The sequence below is a fragment of the Achroia grisella genome, unplaced genomic scaffold (assembly GCF_030625045.1).
Source record: "Achroia grisella isolate CSIRO2021 unplaced genomic scaffold, CSIRO_AGI_Agris_v1 utg483, whole genome shotgun sequence".
NCBI lineage: Eukaryota > Metazoa > Arthropoda > Insecta > Lepidoptera > Pyralidae > Achroia > Achroia grisella.
In genome coordinates, this window is record NW_026712886.1 from 1,879,625 (window position 1) to 1,907,498 (window position 27,874).

The window sequence follows — 27,874 nt, forward strand, 5'->3', positions numbered from 1 at the left end:
CGAATCTAACCGAAATTATTGATTTTAATTTTTTTTATTTTGTCTTTTCATGTTGAAAAGAATTCAATTTATTTTATAATTTTAGTTTCTTAGGTTATTATTTTTATTTTACGGTATTACAACATGGATTTTGGTAATACAAGTGGATTGAGAAGCCCATTTTCACCACGAGTTCGTCAATCATTATCCGGGCGAAGACCTATCGGATCGCCTTCTGCTAAAAAGAACCAAAGGTGCCTGAATTTTTTTAATTTTAGAACTACAGCTGGCTGCTCTGATGGTATACACTATTATGGCATGAGTATAAAGTCAAGCCCATTACAATTCTTCAGGAATTTAGCACATGGTATCAATGATCCAGAGGCAAGGACAGGGTTCTTACTTATCAAACCATGTTCTACCACTGTATCTAATATAACCCTGTTAGAACGACGTTTGCAATCGATGACTTGATTGGCTGGTATGACAGACGAAGTATATTTGAATATTTGAGAAGAAAGTGTTCTGTCATCTCGTCTGCCTTCATATCTACTGTATCTCTAAAATATGGTTGAGCGCAGGGATGGCTGTCTCATCCGTCATACTCATGTACGAGTGCTGCTTGTAGGGACTGGTCTGCTCTTATCACTACAACTAATTTAATCTTATTGTATACTTATATTTAACCATAATAAATTAGTCCTGGTTGGTAGTTTGTGTTCACACATTTCGACTTGTTAAATGTGAACTTACAAAGATTATTTAAAAGAGCAACACACAAGTTTCTTGCTCATTCTTCTTGTGATGAGCTTTCCGAATGAGTGGTAGATTAAAAAAAATATTATTACTATACATAAGTGCTTAAATTAAGTTTATTTAAAAAAAATATTTAGTATTCTGTTATAAGTATATATATGTGTAAAAAATGTGTTTTTATATAATTTTATCTAGATTAGAAATTATTATATACTTTCTAAAACACATATTTTTCGAAGCACAAATCATACTGGCCAGAATGACATCTGTCGACTCTTTTACAAAGTACCCACTGTACATAACAGAAATATATTTTTGTTAATCTGTAATCCTTAATTACTTACTTGTACACCACTGGAAATTGTTAAAGTGAGGAGTTCAGAGATAACTTCTCTCACATCTACAGAGTACACCCTAAAAACCATTCTGGTTAATCTCTGTTCAATTAATCACAATAGGTTTGCTGAGCTCACTAACTTCATCTTCACACTGCTGTTGCTCAACTAGCATATACCATTAGTTTGTATTTGTAATGTTCATTTGACAGTCTCACTGGTCTAGTGGTTTAACACACAGCTTTACTTCTGATGATTGTGGGTTTGATTCCTTGCATGGTATAAACATTTGTATTCATGATTATGATTGTTTGTATCAGTCTGGGTGTTTTCTATGTATATTATGTATGTAATTACAAAAAAAATATCTAAGTATTCATAGCAGTTGTCCAGTACCCATAACACAAGCTCTGCTTACCATGGAACTAGGTGTTTTCGATGTATATTATGTATGGAATTAAAAAAAAAATATCTAAGCATTCACACACACACACACACAGACACACACAAGCTCTGGTACTAGATGGTACTGTGTTAATTGTCTAGGGTTATTTATTATTATTATTCAATCTTCATCTATAAAAAACATATAACCTCTTTAAGGTAAAAATATATTTCCTTAATAAATAGTTTAATGAAGTTTATGTGTAGAGCAATAGAGATATTCTGTGAGTATCACTTACAAGTTCAAAGTGGTATCCAAGGTGAGATTGTACATTGGTATTCCGTAAAACTCTATAGCAACTGCAGTGCCACTTTAATGCAGCTTATGTGTAGAGCAATAGAGATATTCTGTGAGTATCACTTACAAATTCAAAGTGGTATCCACAGTGAGATAGTGTAGTAGTGAAAACTCTGTAGTGACTGCAGTGCCACACACCCGAGAGTGGGAAGGAGGTAACAGGCACTAGTGATATGTTTGGGAATATAGACAAAAGACTTAGTTTTTTTTAATTCACATGATATAATATTCATAATGCAATACATCAGGCATCTGAGCGCAGCAGATGGCGACACCTGGTCGACAAGATAGTATAGTCACAATCCTCAGCAGTGAGGAAACAATTAAGAAGAATTTATTTTTGATTTCAGTAAATTTCTACATTCCTCTGGACACCCAAGCGGTGATGTGATCTATAAGACTCCAATATGTACGGTGGAAACTTATGGCACGCCACTTCCAGTGATAGTCACAGAAACACTCACATTTGGTTTGTAATATTCATTTCTATAATTTTATTAATTTATATTTACTACTAAAAGAAAAGATGGATTGTGTGAAAGATGATATGAATAATAGAAGAGTATGTTTAGATATGACGACCGATAGAGAGCAGTGGAAGAGAATGACATACTGCGCTGACCACAAATGATGGGATAAAGGCAAGGCAATGATGATGATGATATTTACTACTAAAATAGTAATTAACAACAACTAACAAACTAACTGAAATAAAAAATATATTTACTCTAATATTTTCTTAATGTTTGGTACATTTAATGAATTTAGTTTTTTTCGGACTACTCTAATGCTGTTTTCCGCAGCTGGCCTTTACAGCTTCACCGAATGATAGGGGGCGAGTGCAGATGGCACTCCAAACCCGCGGAAGGACTTATGGAGCGGCTGAAGGCCAACTCCCGCCTGACGAATACGACTTTAGTCTGAGCACCACTAGGGGTTCAAACCTCGGCCCAGGCCGTCGTAACATCGGTCCTCGTTTGAATTGGACAGGGGATCGATAGGAGGGGCAAATGAATTTAGTATGATATTAATGATAAGGTCAAAGTTAAATTATTGGTCAGTTATATATTTTTTATATACTGTAGGGGTTGTTCCGACACTTGATGATAATAATGCTTTTGATCATCTATGGGGATGATAAATAAAAGATATGTCACATATTGATCGCTTGTTACACACTGATTTTATTATATAAAAATATATAGTGAAATGATATACACTGTATAAGTAACTTATGTTATTGTCTAATTATTTGTAATGAGGAAGTTATCATCGTGACTTATTGTTTCATTGAGGCAACAACTATCTTTACTGGGCTGCCTGTCTTTCGCTGTCCCAGGTACATAACAAGAAGGAACATGAAAGATGTATTTATTTATTTAATTCAGGCTACATGGTCTATATTATAAACTAGCTGTTCCCGCGACTTCGTCCGGAATCCGATGATATCCAAAAAATTCCGCGTGGAATTTAACTTTATTTTTCTAAAATAAAAGTAGCCCAAGTTACTCCTTATTACATCAGCTACCTGCCAAAAAAAGTCCCGTCAATATCGGTCCAGCCATTTCAGAGATTAGCCGGAACAAACAGACCGACAGACAGACAGACAATAATTATAAAAAATGTTATTTTGGTATGTGTACCGTATCTATATTCATATGCATGTAGTAAAAACCGGTTATTTCAATATTACAAACAGACACTCCAATTTTATTTATATGTATAGATAACTTATAGACTAATATATAAGAAATAATAAAATGTAAATTCAAATTGTCGGTATGGTCACGATACTGACTACGGCAATATGTCACGGTAGCGTCGATATACCACCTCTTTCGGCCACTAGTCCTCCTTTCATGATGGTGGGCAGCATGTCGGTGAGGACCTGAGTCATGAACACTCAGGATGGTCGCGTTGTGACTCGATTCCAACTATGTGACCCTCATAGAGTATGTGTGTATGGTCGGCAGCGAGCGGCGAGGTGAGCGCGCGCGTGTCTGCGTGCGGGTGGTGCTGGGTGGTGAGCGGGCGGCGCGTGGTGGCGTGGCCGCGGGAGCCCGAGCCGGGCGCGGGCGCGGGCGCGGCCCGGGAGTTCACGCTGCCGCAGACAGACCTCGCGCACAAGGCCGACCTGTTCGCGCTCTTCTACCGCCACGAGGACGAGCCCGGCCCGCAGGTCACTACGCTGCAGTGCTATTCCAATTTTAAATATATTTTACTTTATTCATGTAGGTCTATTACTTATGATATGTCAAATCTACCGTCAGTTCGGAATGATTTCGAGAAGAGAAAAATTGACAAGAAACTCAGCTCGTATTCTTTTCAAATAAACCATATTATGTATTTTATGGGGACATTCATTGAATTAATATTCATTAAGGTTTTCTCAACAGACAAAAGGATGAGGTTTTTCATCAAGAAGAAAATATGAAGGTTTCTTAGAAGTCGGCAATGCGCACATAACACTCTTTTAGCGACTATGTTGGGGCCGTTATTATTTGTGTTTGTAATGTGTTCCATGTATTGTGACAATGTACATATTTATAATAATTAAAAGTATTTACAATAATATATATGTATGTACAATGTGATTCGGCCTCGAATGACAGACCTGTTGTTTCATTGTTCTGTCGTATCTAGGCAACGGTGTTGCCGCGCGATAATTGTTAATATGCTTGCTTGCCACCATCACAGTTAAAAGAAAAAAAAAACAAGTGATATTAAACACAAACAATATTAATCTATTCCCAATTTGACCATACACTTTAACAATAACCAAAACAGTATACAGTGTGTATAAAATCAGGTATTTGTACATAGGTAATGTGTGTAATGTTTTTTTTTTAATTGATCCAATGAGAATGAAATTAATAAAAATATTAGCATACTGCACTCCTCTAAATAAACCATAAGTGTGTGAAATTTCATACGGCTTCGTCGGCACAATTTCCGTAAAAATGGTAATTATAAGTATATATTCAAATAAATTCAAAATATCTTTATTCATGTAGGTCTATTACAGACTCTTATGATATGTCAAATCTACCGTCAGTTCGGAATGATTTTGAGATGAGAAGAACTGACAAGAAACTCAGCTCGTATTTTTTTTTTAATGTTGTACATATTTACAATAATACTATTTCATTTAAATTCAAATTTGGGAGAATAGAGTGACCACCAGCATATGCTATATAAAAAAAAATCAAAAAATCTAATCAGTGTTCGTAACCTAATTGTAATAAATGTGTTTTTATATAATTATATCTTGATTAGAAATTATTATATACGCACTAAAACACATAATTTTCGAAGCACATATCACACTGGCCAGATTGATATATGTCGACTCTTTTTTACAAATTACCCACTTAAGTATATAACAGAAATATATTTTTGTTTATCTGTTATTCTTCATTACTTACTTGTACACCACTGGAAATTGTTAAAATGAGGTTTTGCTTCACATATCAATATATAATTTTTAATAGGCCTGCTGCTTTAAATGACAGATGCCGTCCTGTATTGGTGTATCACCTGAGGGTATTGTGCGGTACTGGCCGTCAATCGGTCAGGAAGGAGTGTACACTGACGTGTCAGCTGAACTGGCTGGCCAGGAATGTGAACAGCTCGGTGAATACTCCCGATCTGGTCTGGTTCTCGCCACTACTACTTGCACTGTTGTCTTGCTCAACCCAGCTGTTATAGGTGAGTGAGGTTTTATACTATTCCAAAGTAAGCAGACATTTTATTAAAAATATCTCTATTCATGAAGGTCTATTATAGACTCTTATGATATGTCATATCTACCGTCAGTTCTGAATGATTTCGAGATGAGAAGAACTGACAAGAATGAGTTTCTTTTTATCGTAGTCGTTATCGTCAAATAATTCACTAAAAATAAATAGGAACACATTTATCTGACTCTTGTGAGTTTATTGATTTTTTAATCATGTTTTTGGACATCACTAGATAGTCTATGGCTAGGTTAGTAACCTCTTTATTTACCTTTTTCTCATAGATTTTATCACACTTCTTGGGCGTTATTCAAAGTTGTAATTCACTAGGCCAGACGCTTAGAAAAGACAAATTGATATATGTATTAGAGATGAAACGGATAGCAGTTTGGCCGGATACCGGATATTCGGCCAGCCATGTGACCGAATAGCCGGATATCCGACGGAACTTAGCGAACTAAAAATTCATTTTCTTTCTATAACAGTCATTTACACTATTTTAATCACTAAAAATTTAAAACTAACTAATTTTATTCCTTATGTAATACTAAGACTAACTAAACAAAGCAAATAATTACTTTAAAAAAATTCTTGTTACCCACTTTTTTTTAAGTTTAATTACACAGTTCTGCACCAATTTTGATAATAATTTTTTATTTTGAATATGTATATTTCTATCAATACATTGAGTTATCCAGTTGACTATGTAATTGTATCTATGATTATAAGAAAAAATAAAAATCTTGTCTATGTTGTCGGAACAAATATTGTTCGTAATGAACTAATGAGTATGCTAGATATATCATTACATAGTATAAAACAAAGTCGCTGTCGCTGTCTGTCCGTCCCTGTATGTGCTTAAATCTTTAAAACTACGCAACGGATTTTGAAGCGGTTTTTTTAAATAGATAGAGGGATTCTAGAGGAAGGTTTATATGTATAATACATGTACAGTGTACACCCCTGCGAATCCGGGGAGAGTAGCTAAGTAATTAATAAATTGGTTAGCAAAGTTTCGGCTTTTATTAAGAAGCCTAATATTGTAACATATTGTACCCGCGACTTCGCCCATGATTACCCCCCGTCTCTTTTTCCATGTCAAAAATGAAAGTGTTCTCCAGTACTGATTTATGAAAGAATTTAAAATTTAATATATGTATTAAATATAGATGGCCGAGCTACGGTTACGTGTCGTACACTACGACCGCCGAGCGGTTGGCTGGGCGGCATTGGTCGACGGGTTTCTCTGCTATTCTTTGGTTCAATGCCTGCCCATGCAGAAACAGTGAGTACCATGTTATATTATTATGTGCCTACACTGTCAACCTTCGGCACCCTTCAGATTTATCTCCAGAGTGACAAAACAAAAATCATGTGAAATGCTCGTGTCGTACCTAGTTCCGTAAATATTGGGGATTCTACACTCGATATACTCGAACACTATTTCAAATAACAAAGTTGAAATATGTATAAATAAATCGTTTATTATTTATTCACATTGTGTCAAAATTATTTAAATCCTTACTAATATTATAAATGCGAAAGTAACTCTGTCTGTCTGTCTGTCTCGCTTTCACGCCAAAACTACTGAACCGATTTAAATGAAATTTAGTACGCAGATAGTCTAGACGCAGAGGAAGAACATAGGCTACTTTTTAATGCGTAAAAAGGGTTGTAAGGGGTTCAAAATGGAAATACAAGGTTATCTTTATGCGGTTGAATCCTTATTCGTCATCTTTTCATTTCACTAGCTAACAACCAATCAACACATCGCGTGCGTTTGCGCCAATAAGGTATCCATCACAGAGAACAAAACCACAGATAACATAATGTAAAACGAAAGATCTTGCCGGAAACATGACGTTGACTTTTAGTGAAAATATTGTTTTTTGACACTTTTTTATGATAAAATCGTATATCGTGTGTATGTGTTTTTTCTTTAAACCTGAAATTGGCCGATTGCGAGACAAATTTGGCGATTTTTTTTATTAATTTGTTTTACGGCTCTGGATACAAGCCCAGTTTAGCCCAACTTAAAGTTTTACAATATAAATTACAAAAATTAAAGTCAATGTCCAATGTTAAATAATAATAAATGTCAAATGTTGTTTCCCTGTTCTAACAATCTTAAAAAAAAAACTTAATAACAATCACAATTTCTTCACATTTTATTATTTACATTTTTTTAAAGAATGTTGTAGTGTGGCACTATCCGAAATTAAATTATTTGCCCATTTTTGTAGGTTATACAGAAATAATGTGTGGGTGTTTATTTAAAAAGCATTAACACAAAATTAATAAAGTATAGGTATTAATAAATATATGGTTGTTGTATCAAAATAGAATTTTCTTATTTTTCACTAAAATAAAAACTAACTGTCTTTTTTATAAAATAAATGACCTTTTCATTGTGCCATATATTATGGAACTATTTAAATTATTTAGCTGATTGTAAGAAACAAAATGTTGGTTTGTAGATTAATACTGTAAAATTATTATTTGTACGGAAACGATAAAAATATATTTTTGTGCTGCGACAAAACTAATATTATAAATGTGAAAGTAACTCTGTCTGTCTGTCTCGCTTTCACGCCAAAACTACTGAACCGATTTGAATGAAATTTGGTATACAGATAGTCTAGACCCTGAGAACGGACATAGGCTACTTTTTAATGCGAAAAAAGGGTTGTAAGTGGTTAAAAGGGGGGATGAAAGATTGTATGGAAGAATCGTCATTTTTGAAGCTAGAAGCTTGAAACTTATTTTTGAGACTGTTGATTAAATATAAATAAAAATGACATTCAATGTTTGTAAAAAATTACCCTTAAGGGGGTAAAATAAAATAGGGGATGCAAGTTTTTATGTAAATTCGTCATTTTTGAAGCTAGAAGCTTAAACTTATTGTTGAGACTGTTGATTAAATATAAATACATATGACATTCATTGTTTGTAAAAAAATTACCCTTAAGGGGGTAAAATAAAATAGGGGATACAAGTTTTTATGTAAACACGTCATTTTTGAAGCTAGAAGTTTGATTTTATTGTTGAGACTGTTGATTAAATATAAAAACATATGACATTCATTGTTTGAAAAAAAATTACCCGTAAGGGGGTAAAATAAAATAGGGGATGCAAGTTTTTATGTAAACACGTCATTTTTGAAGCTAGAAGCTTGAATCTTATTGTTGAGACTGTTGATTAAATATAAAAACATATGACATTCATTGTTTGAAAAAAAATTACCCGTAAGGGGGTAAAATAAAATAGGGGATGCAAGTTTTTATGTAAACACGTCATTTTTGAAGCTAGAAGCTTGAAACTTATTTTTGAGGCTGTTGATTAAATATAAATACATATGACATTCATTGTTTGTAAAAAAATTACCCTTAAGGGGGTAAAATAAAATAGGGGATGCAAGTTTTTATGTAAACACGTCATTTTTGAAGCTAGAAGCTTGAATCTTATTGTTGAGACTGTTGATTAAATATAAATACATATGACATTCATTGTTTGTAAAAAAATTACCCTTAAGGGGGTAAAATAAAATAGGGGATGCAAGTTTTTATGTAAAATCGTCATTTTTGAAGCTAGAAGTTTGAAACTTATTTTTGAGGCTGTTGATTAAATATAAATAAATATGACATTCATTGTTTGTAAAAAAATTACCCTTAAGGGGGTAAAATAAAATAGGGGATGATAGTTATTATGTTAATTCGTAATTTTTGAAACTAGAACGATGAAACTATTTTCATTGGTTTTTTTGGGGTAGATTTTTAAATACCCCACTAATGTTATGACTATGAAAGTAACTCTGTTTGTCTTTCTGTCAGTCTTACGCTCCAAAACAAAATAAAAATTGAAATGAAATTTGGTACACAGTTAGTTTACATCCGGACAAAGAATATAGGGTACTTTTGAATGTGAAAAAAGGATTGTAAGGGGGTTGCAATGGTACGCTGTATGGAAGAATCGTCATTTTTTAAAACTAGAAGTTTGAGACTCATTTTTAGGCTGTTGTTTAAATATCAATAAATATGACATTCAAGGTTTGTAAAATTTTTACTCTTAGGGGGAGGGGGGGGGGGGGGGTAGTAAAATAAAATAGGGAACGAAAGTTATTGTGGAAATTTGCTGATTGTGTGGTCGTGGAAGCTAGAACGATTAAACTTTTTTCTTTGTCTTTTTAGGGTTAGTTTATTAAATACCATACTGATATTATAAATGTGTCTATATAATGTATTATAAACTTTGTCTGTTTGTCTCGCTTACACGCCAAAAATACTGAACCGATTTAAATTGAAATTTGAAACAGACATAGATAGACTAGATCCTGAGAAAGGACATAGGTTACTTTTTAATGTGAAAAAGGGTTGCAAGAGGATTGAAAGGGTAGATCCAAGGTTATATAGATGTATCGTCATGTTTAAAGCTAGAAACTTAAAATTTATTTTTTAGCCTATTGATTAAATATTTATTTTTACTTTTTATCATTTTTGAAGCTAAAACGATGAAACTTATTTATTTGACTTATATTGTGTTAATTGAGTTAAATATTTTTTCATTATTTACGCGGACGAAGTCGCGGGTACAGCTAGTATCTAAATATATATAACTCAAAGGTGACTGACGTAGTGATCTATCAATGCACAGCCCAAACCACTAGACGGATCGGGCTGTAATTTGGCATGCAGGCAGATGGTATGACGTAGGCATCCACTAAGAAAGGATTTTGATTAATTCTATCCTCAAAGGGATAAAATAGGGGATGAAAGTTTGTATGAAACTTTGTCGATTTTAAACCGATCGGGCTGAGACTTTGCATGCATAAATCTACTATGATGTAGGCATCCCCTAAGAAAGGATTTTGGTAAATTCCACCCCTAAGGGGATAAATTAACGCGAGCGAAGCCGCGGGCAAAAGCTAGTGATCACCATAAGATTCTTTTTTAATCACCATACTGTCCTCACCACAGAACAATGAGGTAGATAGAAAGAGGATGTTAAGAAATTACTTAGAAAGTCACTATCGCCTATGTAACTGCACCGCTTTACTATCTCTGATCAACGCGATGGTTGACTGGTAGGCAATACCATCAGGCATTATGTCATTTTTGTGTGTAAAAGAATCATTACATAGTCTAAAACAAAGACGCTGTCGCTGTATGTCCCTATGTATGCTTAAATCTTTAAAACTACGCCACGGATGTAGTAAAAACGGTTATTTCAATATTACAAACAGACACTCCAATTTTATTTATATGTATGTATGTATGTATAGAGTGTCGATGTGAGCTATGGAATAAGTTTGTAAGTGTGACGACTGTCGGTGGATTTAGTTGGTAAGTTTTAGTTTTCGTGATAAGTAATATGAGGTTTGGTGGACAACGGAGGGTGTGGGTGTGCAGAAGCTGGTGGGAGTGGTGGTGCTGCCGGCCGCGCGCGAAGATGACGACGAGTGTGTGGTGCTGGTGGCCTCGGGCGGCGGCGGCGGCGGCGGCGGACCGCTGCTGCAGGCCTGGCGCGGCGAGCGACTGCACCAGCTGGCGCTGCGACGCGCGCTCGCAGACCTGCACCACCACCACCACGCGCTCGCACCAGGTACAGCCCGGTACACCACGTACAGGTGCTGCTGCTGCAAGCGTCGTGGCGACCGCCTGCACCGCCACCAGTACAACCTCGCGCTACGTGCGGCGCATTACTTGCTTGCCTGAGTCACGGGAGAAGAAGGACGAATCACAGTTATTTCCTGAAGGATTTATTACGATGGGTACTGACCTGATCCCATGCTGATCCTATCACCTTTCTCACCTCGCCAGCGTATGATTATTGCAGGCGGATTCCCCATTTTATAGTACTACTTGACAACCTCAATAGGCTATCGGTTCAGCACAACACTTTACTTCTAAATAGCTCAAGCATATCCCTCGCAGCCACTTTATTTCGTGTCTATTCTTCCAGGCGACCTGAACAGCTTGGAGATAATGGCTCTGGACGTGCATGCGAGCGGCACCGACGGCGTGCTACTACTCATCGCGACTGTTAACATCGCCAGGTCGCCGGAGTTGAGATACGCTATAGGTAATGATGGTTGAAAACAAATGTATTTTAACAAATATGTTCATAGTCTGGAAGACTGATTGCATGATATAGAATGGTGTTACCGTCCCTGTGATACGTTTTAGTGTGATATTAATGTATGCGTTCGTATCGTTGTCGTCGACAGATGGATCGTCATCTTGTTTCCTACTGCAATTAAAAATATTACTTTTGATGATGATGATGATGATGATGATGAAGTTGGTGAGGGAGATGATGACGACAATGGTGATGATGAGGTTGATAGTAGATGTTGTAGTGGTGATGATGACGACGATGATGATAATGATGGTAATGCACTGTGTGCGCAGCCCACGTGTCGCTCCAGGAGATGGCCGAACCGCGCGTGACGTCACTGGTGGCGCTGCGGGGATGGACCGCCGCCGCCCCCCCGCGCCTCCTGCCGCTCGGGCCGCGCGCGCTGCTCTACTCCCCCGCCTGCCTCGCGCTCCTCTCCGGTGCGTAGTACAGTGTGCAGTGTGCAGTGTGCAGTGTGCCGCGCCTCCTGCCGCTCGCGGCCCGCGCGCGCTAGCTCTACTGCCCCGCCCTGCCGCTCGGGCCCCGCCTGCCTCGCGCTCCTCTCCGGTGCGTAGTACAGTGTGCAGTGTGCAGTGTGCCGCGCCTCCTGCCGCTCGGGCCGCGCGCGCTGCTCTACTCCCCCGCCTGCCTCGCGCTCCTCTCCGGTGCGTAGTACAGTGTGCAGTGTGCAGTGTGCAGTGTGCCGCGCCTCCTGCCGCTCGGGCCGCGCGCGCTGCTCTACTCCCCCGCCTGCCTCGCGCTCCTCTCCGGTGCGTAGTACAGTGTGCAGTGTGCAGTGTGCAGTGTGCAGTGTGCAGTGTGCAGTGTGCAGTGTGCAGTGTGCAGTGTGCAGTGTGCCGCGCCTCCTGCCGCTCGGGCCGCGCGCGCTGCTCTACTCCCCCGCCTGCCTCGCGCTCCTCTCCGGTGCGTAGTACAGTGTGCAGTGTGCAGTGTGCAGTGTGCAGTGTGCAGTGTGCAGTGTGCCGCGCCTCCTGCCGCTCGGGCCGCGCGCGCTGCTCTACTCCCCCGCCTGCCTCGCGCTCCTCTCCGGTGCGTAGTACAGTGTGCAGTGTGCAGTGTGCAGTGTGCCGCGCCTCCTGCCGCTCGGGCCGCGCGCGCTGCTCTACTCCCCCGCCTGCCTCGCGCTCCTCTCCGGTGCGTAGTACAGTGTGCAGTGTGCAGTGTGCAGTGTGCAGTGTGCAGTGTGCCGCGCCTCCTGCCGCTCGGGCCGCGCGCGCTGCTCTACTCCCCCGCCTGCCTCGCGCTCCTCTCCGGTGCGTAGTACAGTGTGCAGTGTGCAGTGTGCAGTGTGCAGTGTGCAGTGTGCAGTGTGCCGCGCCTCCTGCCGCTCGGGCCGCGCGCGCTGCTCTACTCCCCCGCCTGCCTCGCGCTCCTCTCCGGTGCGTAGTACAGTGTGCAGTGTGCAGTGTGCAGTGTGCCGCGCCTCCTGCCGCTCGGGCCGCGCGCGCTGCTCTACTCCCCCGCCTGCGCGCTCCTCTCCGGTGCGTAGTACAGTGTGCAGTGTGCAGTGTGCAGTGTGCAGTGTGCAGTGTGCCGCGCCTCCTGCCGCTCGGGCCGCGCGCGCTGCTCTACTCCCCCGCCTGCCTCGCGCTCCTCTCCGGTGCGTAGTACAGTGTGCAGTGTGCAGTGTGCAGTGTGCCGCGCCTCCTGCCGTTCTACTCCTGTAGTACAATGTATAGTGTTCCGCAGCCCACGTAAAGTAACTGCGCGACCCGTTCGTGACGTCGTTGGCGGTGACTCGCTCCTTTAGTGCCCTTTTCAACTGATCTCTCTTAAATCCTGTCGCTGTATGAAAACATTGACAGATCCAAACCGAAAATATTTTTCTGTTTATTTTATTTATAGTTAACTAAGTAATATAATACCAAATTTCTGTCAAACGACATTATAAAAGATTATTTTTGCAGGTACAGTGCCGAATGACAAAGCGGAAGTGATCGATGTGGGCAGTGATGGCGACCGAATACTGGGAGCACAGTTGTGCAACGGAGTTCCATTATTATTCAGCAAGAAGCATGGTGTTCTCGTACTTTCTATCACCGATAGCCTAGGACCGCAACAGTGAGTGTTTCGAAAATAATTTACTTTTAAAGTCTCAATAACTACAGCAAACTGTTAATCGGTTTTTTTATCGATCGCAGAGCGTCGTGCGACAGCCCTATGGGTTCTCCGTGTCCCTCTGACATGTACGACGGCAATCTGTCCCTGTACGAAATCGATCCGCACGAGGTGAGTACAATATCATCTGGCATTTCAAGTAACGAATCGATAATGATATTGGTAAATTAGAATGACTACAATATAATTTGGTACTTCAAAAGGTTTATTATAAAGAACGATACAGGTGGTTTTTTTTTATAATACGGGACAAACGAGTATGCGGTTCACCTGATGGTAAGTGATTACCGCTGCCAATAAGCACACGCAACACCAGGGGTTATTGCAAGTACCTTGTCGACTTTTTAAAAAGGAATAAGCTCTTTTCTTGAAGGTTTCAATATCATATCGGTTCGGAAATACCGTTGCTGGAAGGTGATTCCACAATGTGGTTGTGCATGGCAAAAAGTTTCTAGAAAACCGTACTGTGGAGTACCTCCATTCACCTAGATGATCAGGATGGTATTTTTGTTTCTGGCCACTGTACCACCCAGTGGTGAAACTTAGTAGCTGTTATTAATCCGAACAATTCTTCAGAACATTTCCCGTGATATATGCGGTAGAGAATGCAAAGTTATACAATATCTCGCCGCAGAGCCAATAGGTCGAGTCTGTCACATAGACGACGATAACGATTCTGGCCGCTCGGTTCTGCATTCGGTCAAACGGAAGTAGCGATTCGGTAAAATACAGGTGAGCATGGTGACGACGGACGCGTGCGGCAAACTGAAGACGGCGTTCCTGTTCTACCTGCGGCGCGAGACGGGCGCGTGGCGCGCGCTCGTGGAGGAGCTGTTCCCGGCGGGGAGTGCGGGGAGTGCGGGGAGTGCGGGGGGTGCGGGGGGTGCGGAGCGCGACGTGGACGCGCAGCTGGACCGCACGGTGGTGAGCGTGGCGGCCGAGCTGCTGGACGACATGCCGGCCGGCGACCCGCGGTGGCGGGCGGGGGCGCGGGGCGCGGCACGGGGGGGGGCGCGGGGGGCGCCGCGCGTGGCGCTCGGCAGCTCGGCCGCTCTGCAGCCCGCCGCGCACCTCGCAGACAAGCGCCGCGCCTTCGACCTCCTCCTGGACTTCCTCCGCGCCGCCGGGCTCGTCGACCGCCTCGCACTCGTCTCCGCGCGTGAGTACCGACCCTCGTCTTTGACCCCTCCGACTCATTCATCGATGAGTTAACCCTTCGAACGTTTTGACGCAGATCTGTTCCTCTTAAACCGTATTACCGTGTCACAGATCTGTGTCCGGAAAACCGTGACTTCTTTTTAAACAATTTTAACCTTATTTAAAAGAAAAGATTGTAATGCATCCGAAAAATACAGCTGGCGCGCGCATACCGCCACTTCTCTCTCTCTCTCTTCTCAGTCGCTACGACAAACGACGGACATTTGCAAAATTAAAAGCCGCACGCTCTAATCGATAAAGAAAGATATCAATGTCTTTAATTCGATATCGAATAGATCGAATCAACAGTTCTCAAAATAATAATAATAAGACGTCCTAAAATAAAAAATAAACTTAAGTAACGTGTTTACTATAATCAAAATTTATGTTCAGACATATATAAAAGACTAGATTGTCTAAATGTCTCATCACGGGACTATACACCGTTTACGATACGCATCGATTTCATAAAGTAGTCGATCGATCGTATTGATTGATGTTGTGACCGCAGAGGAGTGGGGCGTGGGCGGCGGCGTGGTGAGCTCGTGGTGGGTGCTGGGCCACCTGTCCGAGCAGCTGGCCGCCGCCACCACGCTGCGCCGCCTGCACCACGGCGCGGACGGACAACTCATCGAGGCCGCCATATACCAGGTACCGTCTAGCGAAATCTATTCTTATCCTATTTATATAAAAGTGGTGGTTCTTAGGCAAATGATAGGTACGACGTTTGAGTGTATACTGCGTGTTTATTATAATAATCAAAATAAATTACAAAATTAATTAAACATTAGAATAGAAAATCATTCATTCAAATAAACGTAATTTAAGCACTTGAATAGTCATAACAATTTGTTTTTTATCTACCACCATTTTAAACGCTTGTCGACAAAACAAGACAAAAATGTACATTTTGAATACTGCCGTTTTTCTATTTAACCGACGATATATTTTAACAAGTACTACCTGACTTACGTGACGTTAGATAAAGTGATTTAACGTACACTGGTACCAATCTGTTATTCTACTTGTTGATTTACAATTACCATATCACAAAGAATATAGCTATCGATAAAATATTTAACTATATATTCAATTGGTTCTAATTTTCGAATTCGAACTATGGTATGGGCTACTAAACTTGGACTTTTTATGATTTAAAAAACTTATGACCATGTCACTATATTTTTGTACCTAGATCAAACGGCTCTTATGATAAATCCTTGTAATTGTCTATACACACTAAAATAAAACAGACTAATGTTTTATATTTGACGTGGTCATTATTTATATGTATAATTAGTAAAAATCACGGGATCTTAACATTGACCGGATTGATCAGTCTACCCGTGATCATGGTAAGTGGCGGTTGAAACACTGCCGAAATATCGGAAACTTAATAAATATAAAACGTGATAAGATCTCGTGATTTTTACTAATCACACAGTTATAGTGTTTTGCTTTATTGTACACTTTCGACGTGTAGTTTTAACATTTGATCCTTCGAGCCGGATTTTATTTTAAATTGATCAAGTATTAGTTTATTTTACGTATTAAAGCCAACATTGTAACCGTAGTTCTTGCTAATTGCGTTGAACAAGTGTTATAATATTTATTATTTGTATACCTTTGAGTTACTCGATATTACTATGTACTTTTTATTACAGTATCTAATCGTTTCACGGCTAGTTACTATTCTAAATTTATTCTTTGTAAAATACCAAAGGGCGAAATTAAATGTATTGTTAAATCATGCATCAGAGTTTGTCACTGACAAATTCCGTCGTGTCCACTACGAGATGCTACTTAATATAAGTAGCAACTTTACTCACCAGTGATGAATGTGAGAATCGTTAGGGGTATCGGAGGTATATCGCAGGTGGTGTGCGGCGAGAGCGGCGAGGAGGCGGAGGAGGAGCCGAGCGTGGAGGCGGCGCTGGCTGCCGGCGCGCTCACCCCCAGCGACGTGTTCTACCGCCGCGTCACGCGCGCCGCCCGCCTCCTGCGAGCGCTAGCACGCGCGCCCCCGCCCGCCGCCGCACGCGCCGCGGCCGAGCACGCGCGCGACACGCTCCTGCTGGTCACGGTGAGTGTCACGCGCGCCCCCGCCCGCCGCCGCACGCGCGCGACACGCTCCTGCTGGTCACGGTGAGTGTCACGCGCGCCCGCGCCCGCCGCCGCACGCGCCGCGGCCGAGCACGCGCGCGACACGCTCCTGCTGGTCACGGTGAGTGTCACGCGCGCCCCCGCCCGCCGCCGCACGCGCCGCGGCCGAGCACGCGCGCGACACGCTCCTGCTGGTCACGGTGAGTGTCACGCGCGCCCCCGCCCGCCGCCGCACGCGCCGCGGCCGAGCACGCGCGCGACACGCTCCTGCTGGTCACGGTGAGTGTCACGCGCGCCCCCGCCCGCCGCCGCACGCGCCGCGGCCGAGCACGCGCGCGACACGCTCCTGCTGGTCACGGTGAGTGTCACGCGCGCCCCCGCCCGCCGCCGCACGCGCCGCGGCCGAGCACGCGCGCGACACGCTCCTGCTGGTCACGGTGAGTGTCACGCGCGCCCCCGCCCGCCGCCGCGCGCGCGCGACACGCTCCTGCTGGTCACGGTGAGTGTCACGCGCGCCCCCGCCCGCCGCCGCACGCGCGCGACACGCTCCTGCTGGTCACGGTGAGTGTCACGCGCGCCCCCGCCCGCCGCGCGCGCGCGCGCGACACGCGCGCGACTGCTGGTCACGGTGAGTGTCACGCGCGCGCGCGCCGCCGCACGCGCCGCGGCCGAGCACGCGCGCGACACGCTCCTGCTGGTCACGGTGAGTGTCACGCGCGCCCCCGCCCGCCGCCGCGCGCGCCGCGGCCGAGCACGCGCGCGACACGCTCCTGCTGGTCACGGTGAGTGTCACGCGCGCCCCCGCGCGCCGCCGCGCGCGCGCGCGACACGCTCCTGCTGGTCACGGTGAGTGTCACGCGCGCCCCCGCCCGCCGCCGCACGCGCGCGACACGCTCCTGCTGGTCACGGTGAGTGTCACGCGCGCCCCCGCCCGCCGCCGCACGCGCCGCGGCCGAGCACGCGCGCGACACGCTCCTGCTGGTCACGGTGAGTGTCACGCGCGCCCCCGCCCCGCCGCCGCACGCGCGCGACACGCTCCTGCTGGTCACGGTGAGTGTCACGCGCGCCCGCGCCCGCCGCCGCACGCGCCGCGGCCGAGCACGCGCGCGACACGCTCCTGCTGGTCACGGTGAGTGTCACGCGCGCCCCCGCCCGCCGCCGCACGCGCCGCGGCCGAGCACGCGCGCGACACGCTCCTGCTGGTCACGGTGAGTGTCACGCGCGCCCCCGCCCGCCGCCGCACGCGCGCGACACGCTCCTGCTGGTCACGGTGAGTGTCACGCGCGCCCGCCGCCGCGCCGCCGCACGCGCGCGACACGCTCCTGCTGGTCACGGTGAGTGTCACGCGCGCCCCCGCCCGCCGCCGAGCACGCGCCGAGCACGCGCGCGACATTCTAGCTGGTCACGGTGAGTGTCACGCGCGTACGTGCCCGCCGCCTAACGCGCCGCTTACGAGTACGCGCGTGTGTTCGGTGTGGTCACGATGAATGCGTGTGTTTTAGCCGCCGCATGATTGCGTGTTCTAATACGCGCGCGACACGCTCCTGCTGGTCACGGTGAGTGTCTCACCGTGACAGTGCGTGCTGCGAGTGCTTTGAAGCGTGTGCTTACTCGTGTTAGTCGCCATTGTTTTTAGTTTATAATAGGGCACCGTTGCATGATTATTTTATTTTGTGTGTCACAATAGTATCTTCAATGTCAAATAGTTCAGTTTTAAAATGTTTTTCTCACTCGAGGCTTTAGATGTGTTTACATTGACTGTTTAATAATGTTACAGAATGTGTTGTCGGAGATGCACCGGTGCCGCGCGCAGTGGCAGGCGCAGACCCCGGACCCCTCCTCCCCCTCCGCCGCCCCCGCCCCCGCCGCCGCCGGCCCCGCGCCCTCCGCGCCCGCCCCGCGCGCCCTGCTGCCCGCGCTGGTCGACCTACACCGACGCGCACTCACGTAATATATACATATACATATAAATAAAATTGGAGTGTCTGTTTGTAATATTGAAATAACCGTTTTTTACTACATACATATGAATATAAATACGGTACATACACCGAAATAACATTTTCTACAATTTTTGTCTGTCTGTCTGTTTATTTGTTCCCGTTAATCTATGAAATGGCTGGACTGATTTTGTACAAACTTTTTTTTGGCAGGTAGCTGATGTAATAAGGAGTAACTTAGGTTACTTTTATTGTAGAAAAATAAAGTTAAATTCCAATCGTACATAAATAAGCCTGGATAATTAACACAGCGCCATCCAGTCCCATGGTAAGCAGAGCTTGTGTTATGGGTACTAAACAATTATTATAAATACTTAATTTTTTTAATGCGTACGTAATATACATGAAAATCACCTCAGATCGATACAAACAATCATACTCATGTATACAAATATTTGCACCGTACGAGGAATCGAACTCACGACCATCAGAAATAAAGCGATGTGCTAAACCGCGAGACCACCGAGACTGTCTCAATATATATATTATGTTTTATTACTGTTAGTTCTTGTTAATATACCGAACCGTTTATGTATTTGAACCCGGCGCGGTGTCATCAGGGAGTGCGGCCGCCAGTGCCCGGACGCGACGGTGCGCGCGCAGCTGTGGGAGGCGGCGGCCGCGCTGGCCGACCGCGTGCTGGCCGACGCCGCCGCCACCACCGCCGCTGCGGCACACGCGCCGCACTACCGCCGCATGCGCACGCAACTCATACAACCCTTCGGTCGGTCCACACACTCGCCCACAATATATTGTAAATCCTAGTCATGCCGGATCCTAGTCATGCGTAGTATCCGGCTCATTCATCATCATCATCACCATCATCATCATCATTATCATCATCATCGCAGCCCGGAAGACGTCCACCAATAGACATCCGGGTCACTGGGCTCCCTAAAGTATGGTCGAGCGCAGTGAAAGCTGGCTCATCCGTCATATGCTCATTAAAATGTACAGACACATAGCGGCGTGGTGGGCCAGGTCATAGCCATACATAGTCGAGTGCAATGATGGCTGGCTCATCCGTCATGCTCGTGAACGAGTGCTGCTCGTAAATACTGGTCTGCTGTAATCACTACGACTGATTTACTCTTATTCAGTTGGTCAACCAATTGGTTGTATATTTAATATTTTCTCTATTTGAGTATTTCATTGAATTAGTACTAATTAGTAGTTTATATTCACACACTTCAACCTAAAAATTTAATGTAACAATAAAATTATTTAAAAGAGCAACACGCAAGTTTCCAATTCGTTCTTCTTGCAATAAAACAACTTTCCGAATAAACGGTAGATTAAAAAAAAATGATATGACTATTTAAAAGTACTTCAATGTATTCAATGATTACTTAATACTACTTATTCAATGATTACTTCAATGATTTTCTATTCTTTAAACTACTCTATTACTTATTTTTAAACTCTATAACAAATGCTCTTAAATTATAATAATCATAATTTCTTTCTGCATAACATTTTAGTAGAGGAAGGTCAAATCGATCGCGCTGCGGCATTGGCGGAAAAATTCAAGGATTTCGAAATGCTAATAGAGATGTGTATGAAAGCCAATGACATGGAGCGCCTATATACTTACATAGACAAGTACATCGACGAGGTAAGTTTAATTTACTTTTCCATTCTTGATAATTTCACATTAAAACTAGTTTAAAAAAAAGTTAGTCATAAGTGGTAAATTACATCAGAATTCAATTTTACAAATAGAACGACTAATTTCAGTGCGTCCTTCTTTTGATATAGCCTTATATATTTAGCATATTTTCTGATTGATATGACATTTACCTTATTGTTAAAGTAGATTATAATCCATAAAATAGTATTGTTTGCATGCACTCTCTGCTATACAAAATTGAAACACGCTAACGTTTCGTTTTGTAGAAAGTCATTTGTAGAACAACATTTTTTGTACTTGTACACCGGCGCCCCAGGGCGCCCCTCCGATCGATCCCCCGTCCAATTCAAACGGGGATCGAAATTACGACGGCCTGAGCCGAGGTTTGAACTCCGAGCGGTGCCCTCAGACTAAAGTCGTATCCGTTAGGTGAGAGTTGAGCCGTTACAGAAGTCCTTCCGCGGGTTTGGAGTGCCATCTGCACTCGCCCCATAACGTCCGGTGAAGCTGTAAAGGCCAGCTACGGCCAACAGCATTAGAGTAGTCCGAAAAAAAAAAAATGTGCTTGTATTTGAAACCGACCAATAAACCTTATATACACGAGTGTAGTGTTTTGGTTTATAGTACCCTTAGAACCTTGTGGTTTGAACACTTATATCATATCCGTTTCCCATATTCCACCAAATTAGAGCGATGAAGTTTTTGTACTCACAAAAATTCATCAGTCTATTTTGGTAACTTCATTATCCTAAGGGTCACTTGAATAATAATATTTTATTTACTTAATTAATTATTTATATGTAATACTAGCTGACTCCGCAAATGTTGTTTTACTATATAATTAAACACTAATCATCATCATCTGCTTCTTCCTTATCCCATTTATTTGGTTCACCCCTGTTCGCAGTCATCGCGTTATTTACTTCCATTCTTACCATATCATCTTTCACACAGTCCATCCATCTCTTTTTTGGTCTTCCTCTGCCCTTATAACCATCCACATTCATTTGTAACATATTTCTTAAAATATTATCCTCGTTCCTACGCATTACATGTCCATACCATGATAGACGATTACTCTTCAACCTCTCTGACACCGGTGCCACTTTCATACTTCCTCTATACTATATAATTAAACACTAATATTGCTATTAAAAAAATAGGGATTGGTGGTTGGTGGTAGAAGAGTGAAAATTTAGGGTTATATGTAATTTTTAATGCCACATTGTAAAAAAAAATGTTTAAAACATAAAAGAATAAATGTGGGTGTACAATTTTTATCGATAAGAGGTATGAAAAACGTAGTCGATTCTCAGAACTATCGAATATGCATATAAAATTTCATAAAAATCGTTCAAGCCTTTACGGAGAAGTATGGTATTTTTCATTGTGACACAAGAATTTTCTGTCTGTCCATAACTTGTCTTGTTATTTTATTAGATATATACAACAGTGTAAACTATAAAGGCCAGTCTTAATTAATATAAAACTATACTAGACAAGTGTGTAATCCTTCATAAGTAAACAAATCCATGTCTCAGGATATGACGGAGTGCGTGCACGTTCGTGTGGCTGGGGTTTCGTACCAATGCGGAGCGTACTTTTTCTATGTAGAGTCAGCGATATGTAGTTTAATTAATGTCAAACTATACTTGACAAGTGTCGACCCTTTTATCTCTCTCTATTATTTTATTGCCGTCCATTAAAAACGTGATGTTTTTTTAAGCCTTTTTTAACCTCCCTTCCCTTTTGGTGATACGTGGTGAGGTTTAAAACTATCACCCTTCTTTCTTTGACTCAACATCACGTGTATTTTAGTATCTACAAGGAATCATAAATTGTTTAGAATATTATCTTTAAGTATAATCTTATTTTATTCTGAAATTTAGGACCATAATAAAAATGTCTAGACGGAAAGATTGCAGATCGTTTTTCATTGGCATAAAATAAATACACGTGATGTCTCACTAGACCCTCTTCTCCCCTTGTATATTTCGTGACTCGTCAAACCCCCTTTCGAGCCTCACGTGACTGACGGACGGCGCCTGCTATCTTTGTACACAATATGTAACCACTCACGGGTGCGCGGTCGGTGGCAGGGCATGGCGGAGTGCGCGTTCGCGTGGCTGTGGTCGCGGTCGGGCGCGGAGCGCGGCGCGTGCGTGCGGCGGCTCGGCGCGCGGTACGGGCCGCGGCTGCGGGCCTGGCTCGCGGCCGCGCCGTCGCGCGACGCCGCGCTCGCGCTGCACTCCATCGCCGCGCGACACCTGCCGCGCGCCGCCGCGCTGCTCGCACGCCTCGCCGCGCAGGAGAGCCGCGCGCTCGGCAGGATGATGGTGAGTGGCCGCGGCTGCGGGCCTGGCTCGCGGCCGCGCCGTCGCGCGACGCCGCGCTCGCGCTGCACTCCATCGCCGCGCGACACCTGCCGCGCGCCGCCGCGCCTGTTAAAGCGCTTTCGCCGCGCTTTGCGCGCTTTGGATGAGAAGTGGCTGCGCTTTATATGGTTGGCTTTAAAGAAAACAATGATGTCTCTCTCTATGCTTGTATCATCGCCGCGCGACAGAACTGTATTTAAACGCGCTGCTCGCATGTCTCGCCGCGCAGGGGAACTGCGCGCTCGTATAGAATCATATCATTTATTTAAAATTTTTATATTTAAAATCAATATTTTTTATAAATTGATACACATGTAATAGATAACGATTTCATATGTTATAACAAAAAATAATGATAGCATTTGGTCAATATCTCTTCCGTCGACTGTACTGTCCGTGTGTGTCCGCAGACGCTGGCGTTATGTTTTGCGCGTTTTAATCGGAAATTTCTATCGTTATCATTTATCCGATTTCTTTATCAGAATCTGTATAGTTTTGGTGCGGCTAGAACATTGGCTCGACGAGCGATCGCGCGTCGGATTTTTTATTATTTATGAATAAATTGCCTCACATCAGCCACGGGCTCGACGAGCTCCACGCGCGCGTGTATTATATATATAAATCGTGCAGGTAACGTTTATCTATTCAGCCACGTTTCGACGAAACCACGCGCGCGTGGTTTTAAGGATTTAAATATACATGAATAAATCAGCCACGTGATAAGATGGGTCCACGCGCGCTTCCGCCGCCTGAGTGACCTCGTGTTGCCCGCAGACGTTGGCGTCGACGTCGAAGCTGTGCGCGGTGGCGTCGGAGGACCCGTGCAGGTAACGCGGCGGCACATCAGCCACGGCTCGACGACGTGGCTCCACGCGCGCGTGGCGCCGCCCGAGGACCTCGTGCCGTGCCTCACATCAGCCACGGGCTCGACGACGGGCTCCACGCGCGCGTGCCGCCGCCCGAGGACCTCGTGCAGGTAACGTGCCTCACATCAGCCACGGGCTCGACGACGGGCTCCACGCGCGCGTGCCGTCGCCCGAGGACCTCGTGCAGGTAACGTGCCTCACATCAGCCACGGGCTCGACGACGGGCTCACGTCATTTACGTGACGTGGCGGTGTTAAGTCGGCTCCGCGAGCGAAAGAATGAAGCAGCCCAGCAAAAGGACCAGCGGACGACCCGAAGTGAGTGGGTTCACCCATCACTGCATATGACACCGCAGGTCGACCGGGTCATAATGCAGGCCAAACTCTATACTGCGACAAATACTAGAATTCAGGCTGCAGTTAGGGATAAAAGTAGGAATCTACTAGACTGCCAGTCCATCAGACCGCCGCCCTCCGTCTGTACACAAACAGTCAGACAGTACGTTTGCAACGACGTGATCACTTGCGACTTGAAGGTCCCAAAAGTGGAGCAATTCGTCGTCCAATTGACGGACGGGCGTGAGTCAGCCAGCTGAGAGATTGTTATTTGTGAAAGGCTGTTAGTAACTTAGTGTATTATAACTTGGTCAACATATGTATAACATAGCCCTGGTTTCCTATACTAAATAAATAAATTAAAAAAATTACAGATGTACATAGAAGCAGATTTCGATACGCTGACTGAATACGACTACAAGAAGGCTCTGGACCTCACCGACCATGTACAGGATATGGAGCGCAGGGACGACCTCCGCCTGAGGGTATGCACCATACAAATATAATTATATTCAATATATAATCTATACATATAAATAAAATTGGTGTCTGTTTCTAATATTGTAATAACCGTTTTTTACTACATGCATATGTCGTAATTTACACTGGACTTAAATTTAAGTTATGTGGTAAACAAACGTAAAGTAAAGTAAACAAACGAAAGGGTGCCGAGTGTTGACACAAATATTGTACATGTGTTTTTTTATAGAATAGAATAGAAAATCATTTATTCAAATAAACTTAATTTAAGCACTTTTGAATAGTCATAATTTTTTTTTTATCTACCGCTCGTTCGGAAAGCTGTCTCATCACAAGAAGAACGAGCAAGAAACTTGTGTGTTGCTCTTTTAAATAATCCTTGTAAGTTTACATTTTTAAGTTTAAGTGTGTGAATACAAACCATTACCAACAAGCACTCAAATTTTTTGAATATATCAATATATATTGGTTATATATGCAATATAAGTTAAACAATAATAAGGTTATGTGATTAAACAAACGTAAACCCGTTACAGTAAACAAACGAAAGGGCCCACCACGCCGCCATAAGTGTTGACACAAAAAATATTGTACATGCCATCTTTTTTTTAATGTTACTATTAACCAAATATATTCAATTAAATTTATTTATTTAATTAACACAATATAAACTTACTTACACATAAAACATGTCAACATCTTATGTTTATGTTACTATTAACCAAATATATGTCCATCTTATGTAGGCATCTTATGTACTTACTGCAATTACATGCATCAAATACATAATGTAAATCATAACCAATAAGGGTTATGATTTACATTATGTATTTGATGTAGTGGTTTGCCGTAGTGGGGTAATAAAGTAGGCGAGTTATTCTAGCGAGGTGTTGTTTGTTTGTCTGCGACAGGTGTGGTGTGCGAGCATCCGGCGGGACGAGTGGGGCAGTGATACTCGGGACGAGCTGCACGATAAGCTGTTCTTCAAGTTAGTCGACCTCGTGCATGTCATGGGTACGCACTGTTTTCTCTCTCTCAGTTTTGGCTTTTTTTATACAAAAATTATTTCGAAGTTATTGTTTAGGTTAAAAATAACTGAGATTATTTGAAAAATACTAAAAAATACTAGCTGACCAGAAAATGGTCTTTTGTCTTATAAATTAATATAGCTCTCAGTGTTGGTAATAAAATAATAATCTCAGGATAATTCACACAGCGCCATCTAGCCACAAATTAAGCTTGTGTTATGGGTACTAGGCAACTGAAACAAATACAGTTTTTTTTCGTAATTACATACATTGAAAATAGGGAAAAACGTCCAGACCGATACTTGAAAGGGTCTCGAAATAATGCTCATGGATAAACATGTTTAATTTATTTTAATTCACAACAAATGCGCGCGCGAGGAATCGAATCTGCGATAGACTCTAATATAATCTGGCTTACGATGTTAAGGTGATTTTGAACACTAAACCGGACCACAAACAATAATACTCATGGATAAAAATGTTTGTGCCGTTGTTAATAGAAGACTGAAAATTTGACGACGGCCTGTTAAAAGAAGACTGAAAATTTAGGAGTTAAATGCAACATCATAAAAAATTAAAAATATTGTCCAAAATGTATAATAAAAAACTGTTGTTTGTTTACACAGGTGGCGACCTAGAGATTCTTCTGCCGCCCGTGGAGGATATCCTGACAGCACCAGAACTGGCCGAGCTGGCGTCCGACCCTCAGTTCCACTTCCTCATCAAGTACGGCTACGAGTCTATCGACACCACGCATAAAGACAAAGCTGTCGCTATGGAAGCGTAAATTGGTTTAATTATACTAATGAATGAAAGACCGAATGAGGAATGAGTGAATGAATTTAATTAAATAAATTACAGCAGGTTAGTATGACTATGTATATTTCCGGTCGATGCTAGTACCGAAGTTGTTTTGACACTGGCTATAAGCTAAAATCAATGTAATCTTTGTATAAGACTGTACATTCATTCATTGGATTCATTCAATTCATTCATTCATTCGACATTTTACTGTACCGTTTAATTTTAAAAACTTTGTTCACGTTACCAAACTCTCTTTATTTAACAGTTTTTTTTGTTCAAAAATTTTGTTTATTCAAAGTATATTATCTGAACAAAATTGTGTACTTAGAATGTCCAAAATATTACAAAAATCGGTACTTAATTATTTGAATTAAAAAAAAAGCTTTTATAGTAATGATAACAAATACTGTACGATTTATATACTGTGTTATGTATACACTACAGCAGTGGTTCCCAAATAGATTTTGCTGCGTACCACTTCAAAAAAGACCTCAAACCTTGCGTACCCCTTATTGTAGCAATCACACTAATATTCTAAATGTTAAAGTTTGTGAGTGTGTATGTTTGTCTTACTAATAACCGCATGTACCCCTTGATGCAACTTCACTTACCCCTGGGGGTACGCGTACCACTAATTGGGAAACACCGCACTACAGTATTTAGGAATCTCGTGATATAAATCATATTATTGTAAGTTTGTAAGTTTGAATGAAAAAGTGCTGTCTGAAATCATCATCATCATCATCATTTTAATACATCGGTCCTGCGCTGCTCGCATGCCTTCCAGCGATCTTGACCAGATCGTCTGTCTGAAATAATTTATGTATAAGTTACGTAGGCGCGAGGTTGCTATTTTGTTATTATTTAGTTAATACAGTATTAATATCGTTGTATTCCATGTATAAAAATGAAAATTCTTAACTTTTTCTAAACTATTGTACTTGATTACGTTATATAACTGTTTCTATACGTTTCAGTTACTATTTCAACTTTTAAATATCCATGATATATAACCAGTGGTTGCACTTGCGAACGAGACAACAACATTTGTCATCTCAGTCATTCATATCCCTTGATACATGTGTAGCCCTGAGACACACTGTCTCTATAAACTATAATTCTATCTTCACGACAAATTGTTTACGGTGTCAGCAGAGAGAACCGAGTGCAGGGCTTATGTACTTATAGTTAATTTTCAACTTTCGTCTTTAATATACATTATTTAAATTATTAACCGGGTCTTAACACGAATAA

At 42.6% G+C, this 27,874-nt stretch overlaps 1 protein-coding gene across 1 annotated transcript; it reads left to right on the forward strand.

Moving 5' to 3' along the window:
* The first annotated feature begins 6 nt into the window (after positions 1 to 6).
* LOC131845754 (uncharacterized) lies at positions 7 to 27,313 on the forward strand. The gene is made up of 29 exons (XM_059194845.1): positions 7 to 233; positions 2,163 to 2,281; positions 3,786 to 3,991; positions 5,325 to 5,520; positions 6,719 to 6,834; positions 10,940 to 11,147; positions 11,508 to 11,627; positions 11,957 to 12,103; positions 12,258 to 12,433; positions 12,503 to 12,587; positions 12,643 to 12,937; positions 12,986 to 13,284; positions 13,592 to 13,745; positions 13,826 to 13,913; positions 14,535 to 14,961; positions 15,511 to 15,650; positions 16,876 to 17,134; positions 17,308 to 17,460; positions 17,545 to 17,730; positions 17,811 to 18,089; positions 18,158 to 18,372; positions 18,880 to 19,049; positions 19,663 to 19,826; positions 20,584 to 20,717; positions 22,832 to 23,351; positions 23,935 to 24,083; positions 24,683 to 24,793; positions 25,700 to 25,802; positions 26,443 to 27,313. The coding sequence occupies exons 1-29, from the start codon at positions 124 to 126 to the stop codon at positions 26,601 to 26,603; spliced, it is 5,490 nt and encodes a 1,829-aa protein (XP_059050828.1). The 5' UTR covers positions 7 to 123; the 3' UTR covers positions 26,604 to 27,313.
* The last annotated feature ends 561 nt before the right edge of the window (positions 27,314 to 27,874 follow it).

Excerpts from the sequence above, each read along its gene's own strand:
- LOC131845754 (XM_059194845.1), top strand. The coding sequence starts at position 124 with ATGGATTTTGGTAATACAAGTGGATTGAGAAGCCCATTTTCACCACGA. Across the intron at positions 17,461-17,544 it reads ACACGCTCCTGCTGGTCACG|TGTCACGCGCGCCCCCGCCC; the intron begins GTGAGTGTCACG and ends GGTCACGGTGAG. Across the intron at positions 18,090-18,157 it reads ACACGCTCCTGCTGGTCACG|TGTCACGCGCGCCCGCGCCC; the intron begins GTGAGTGTCACG and ends GGTCACGGTGAG.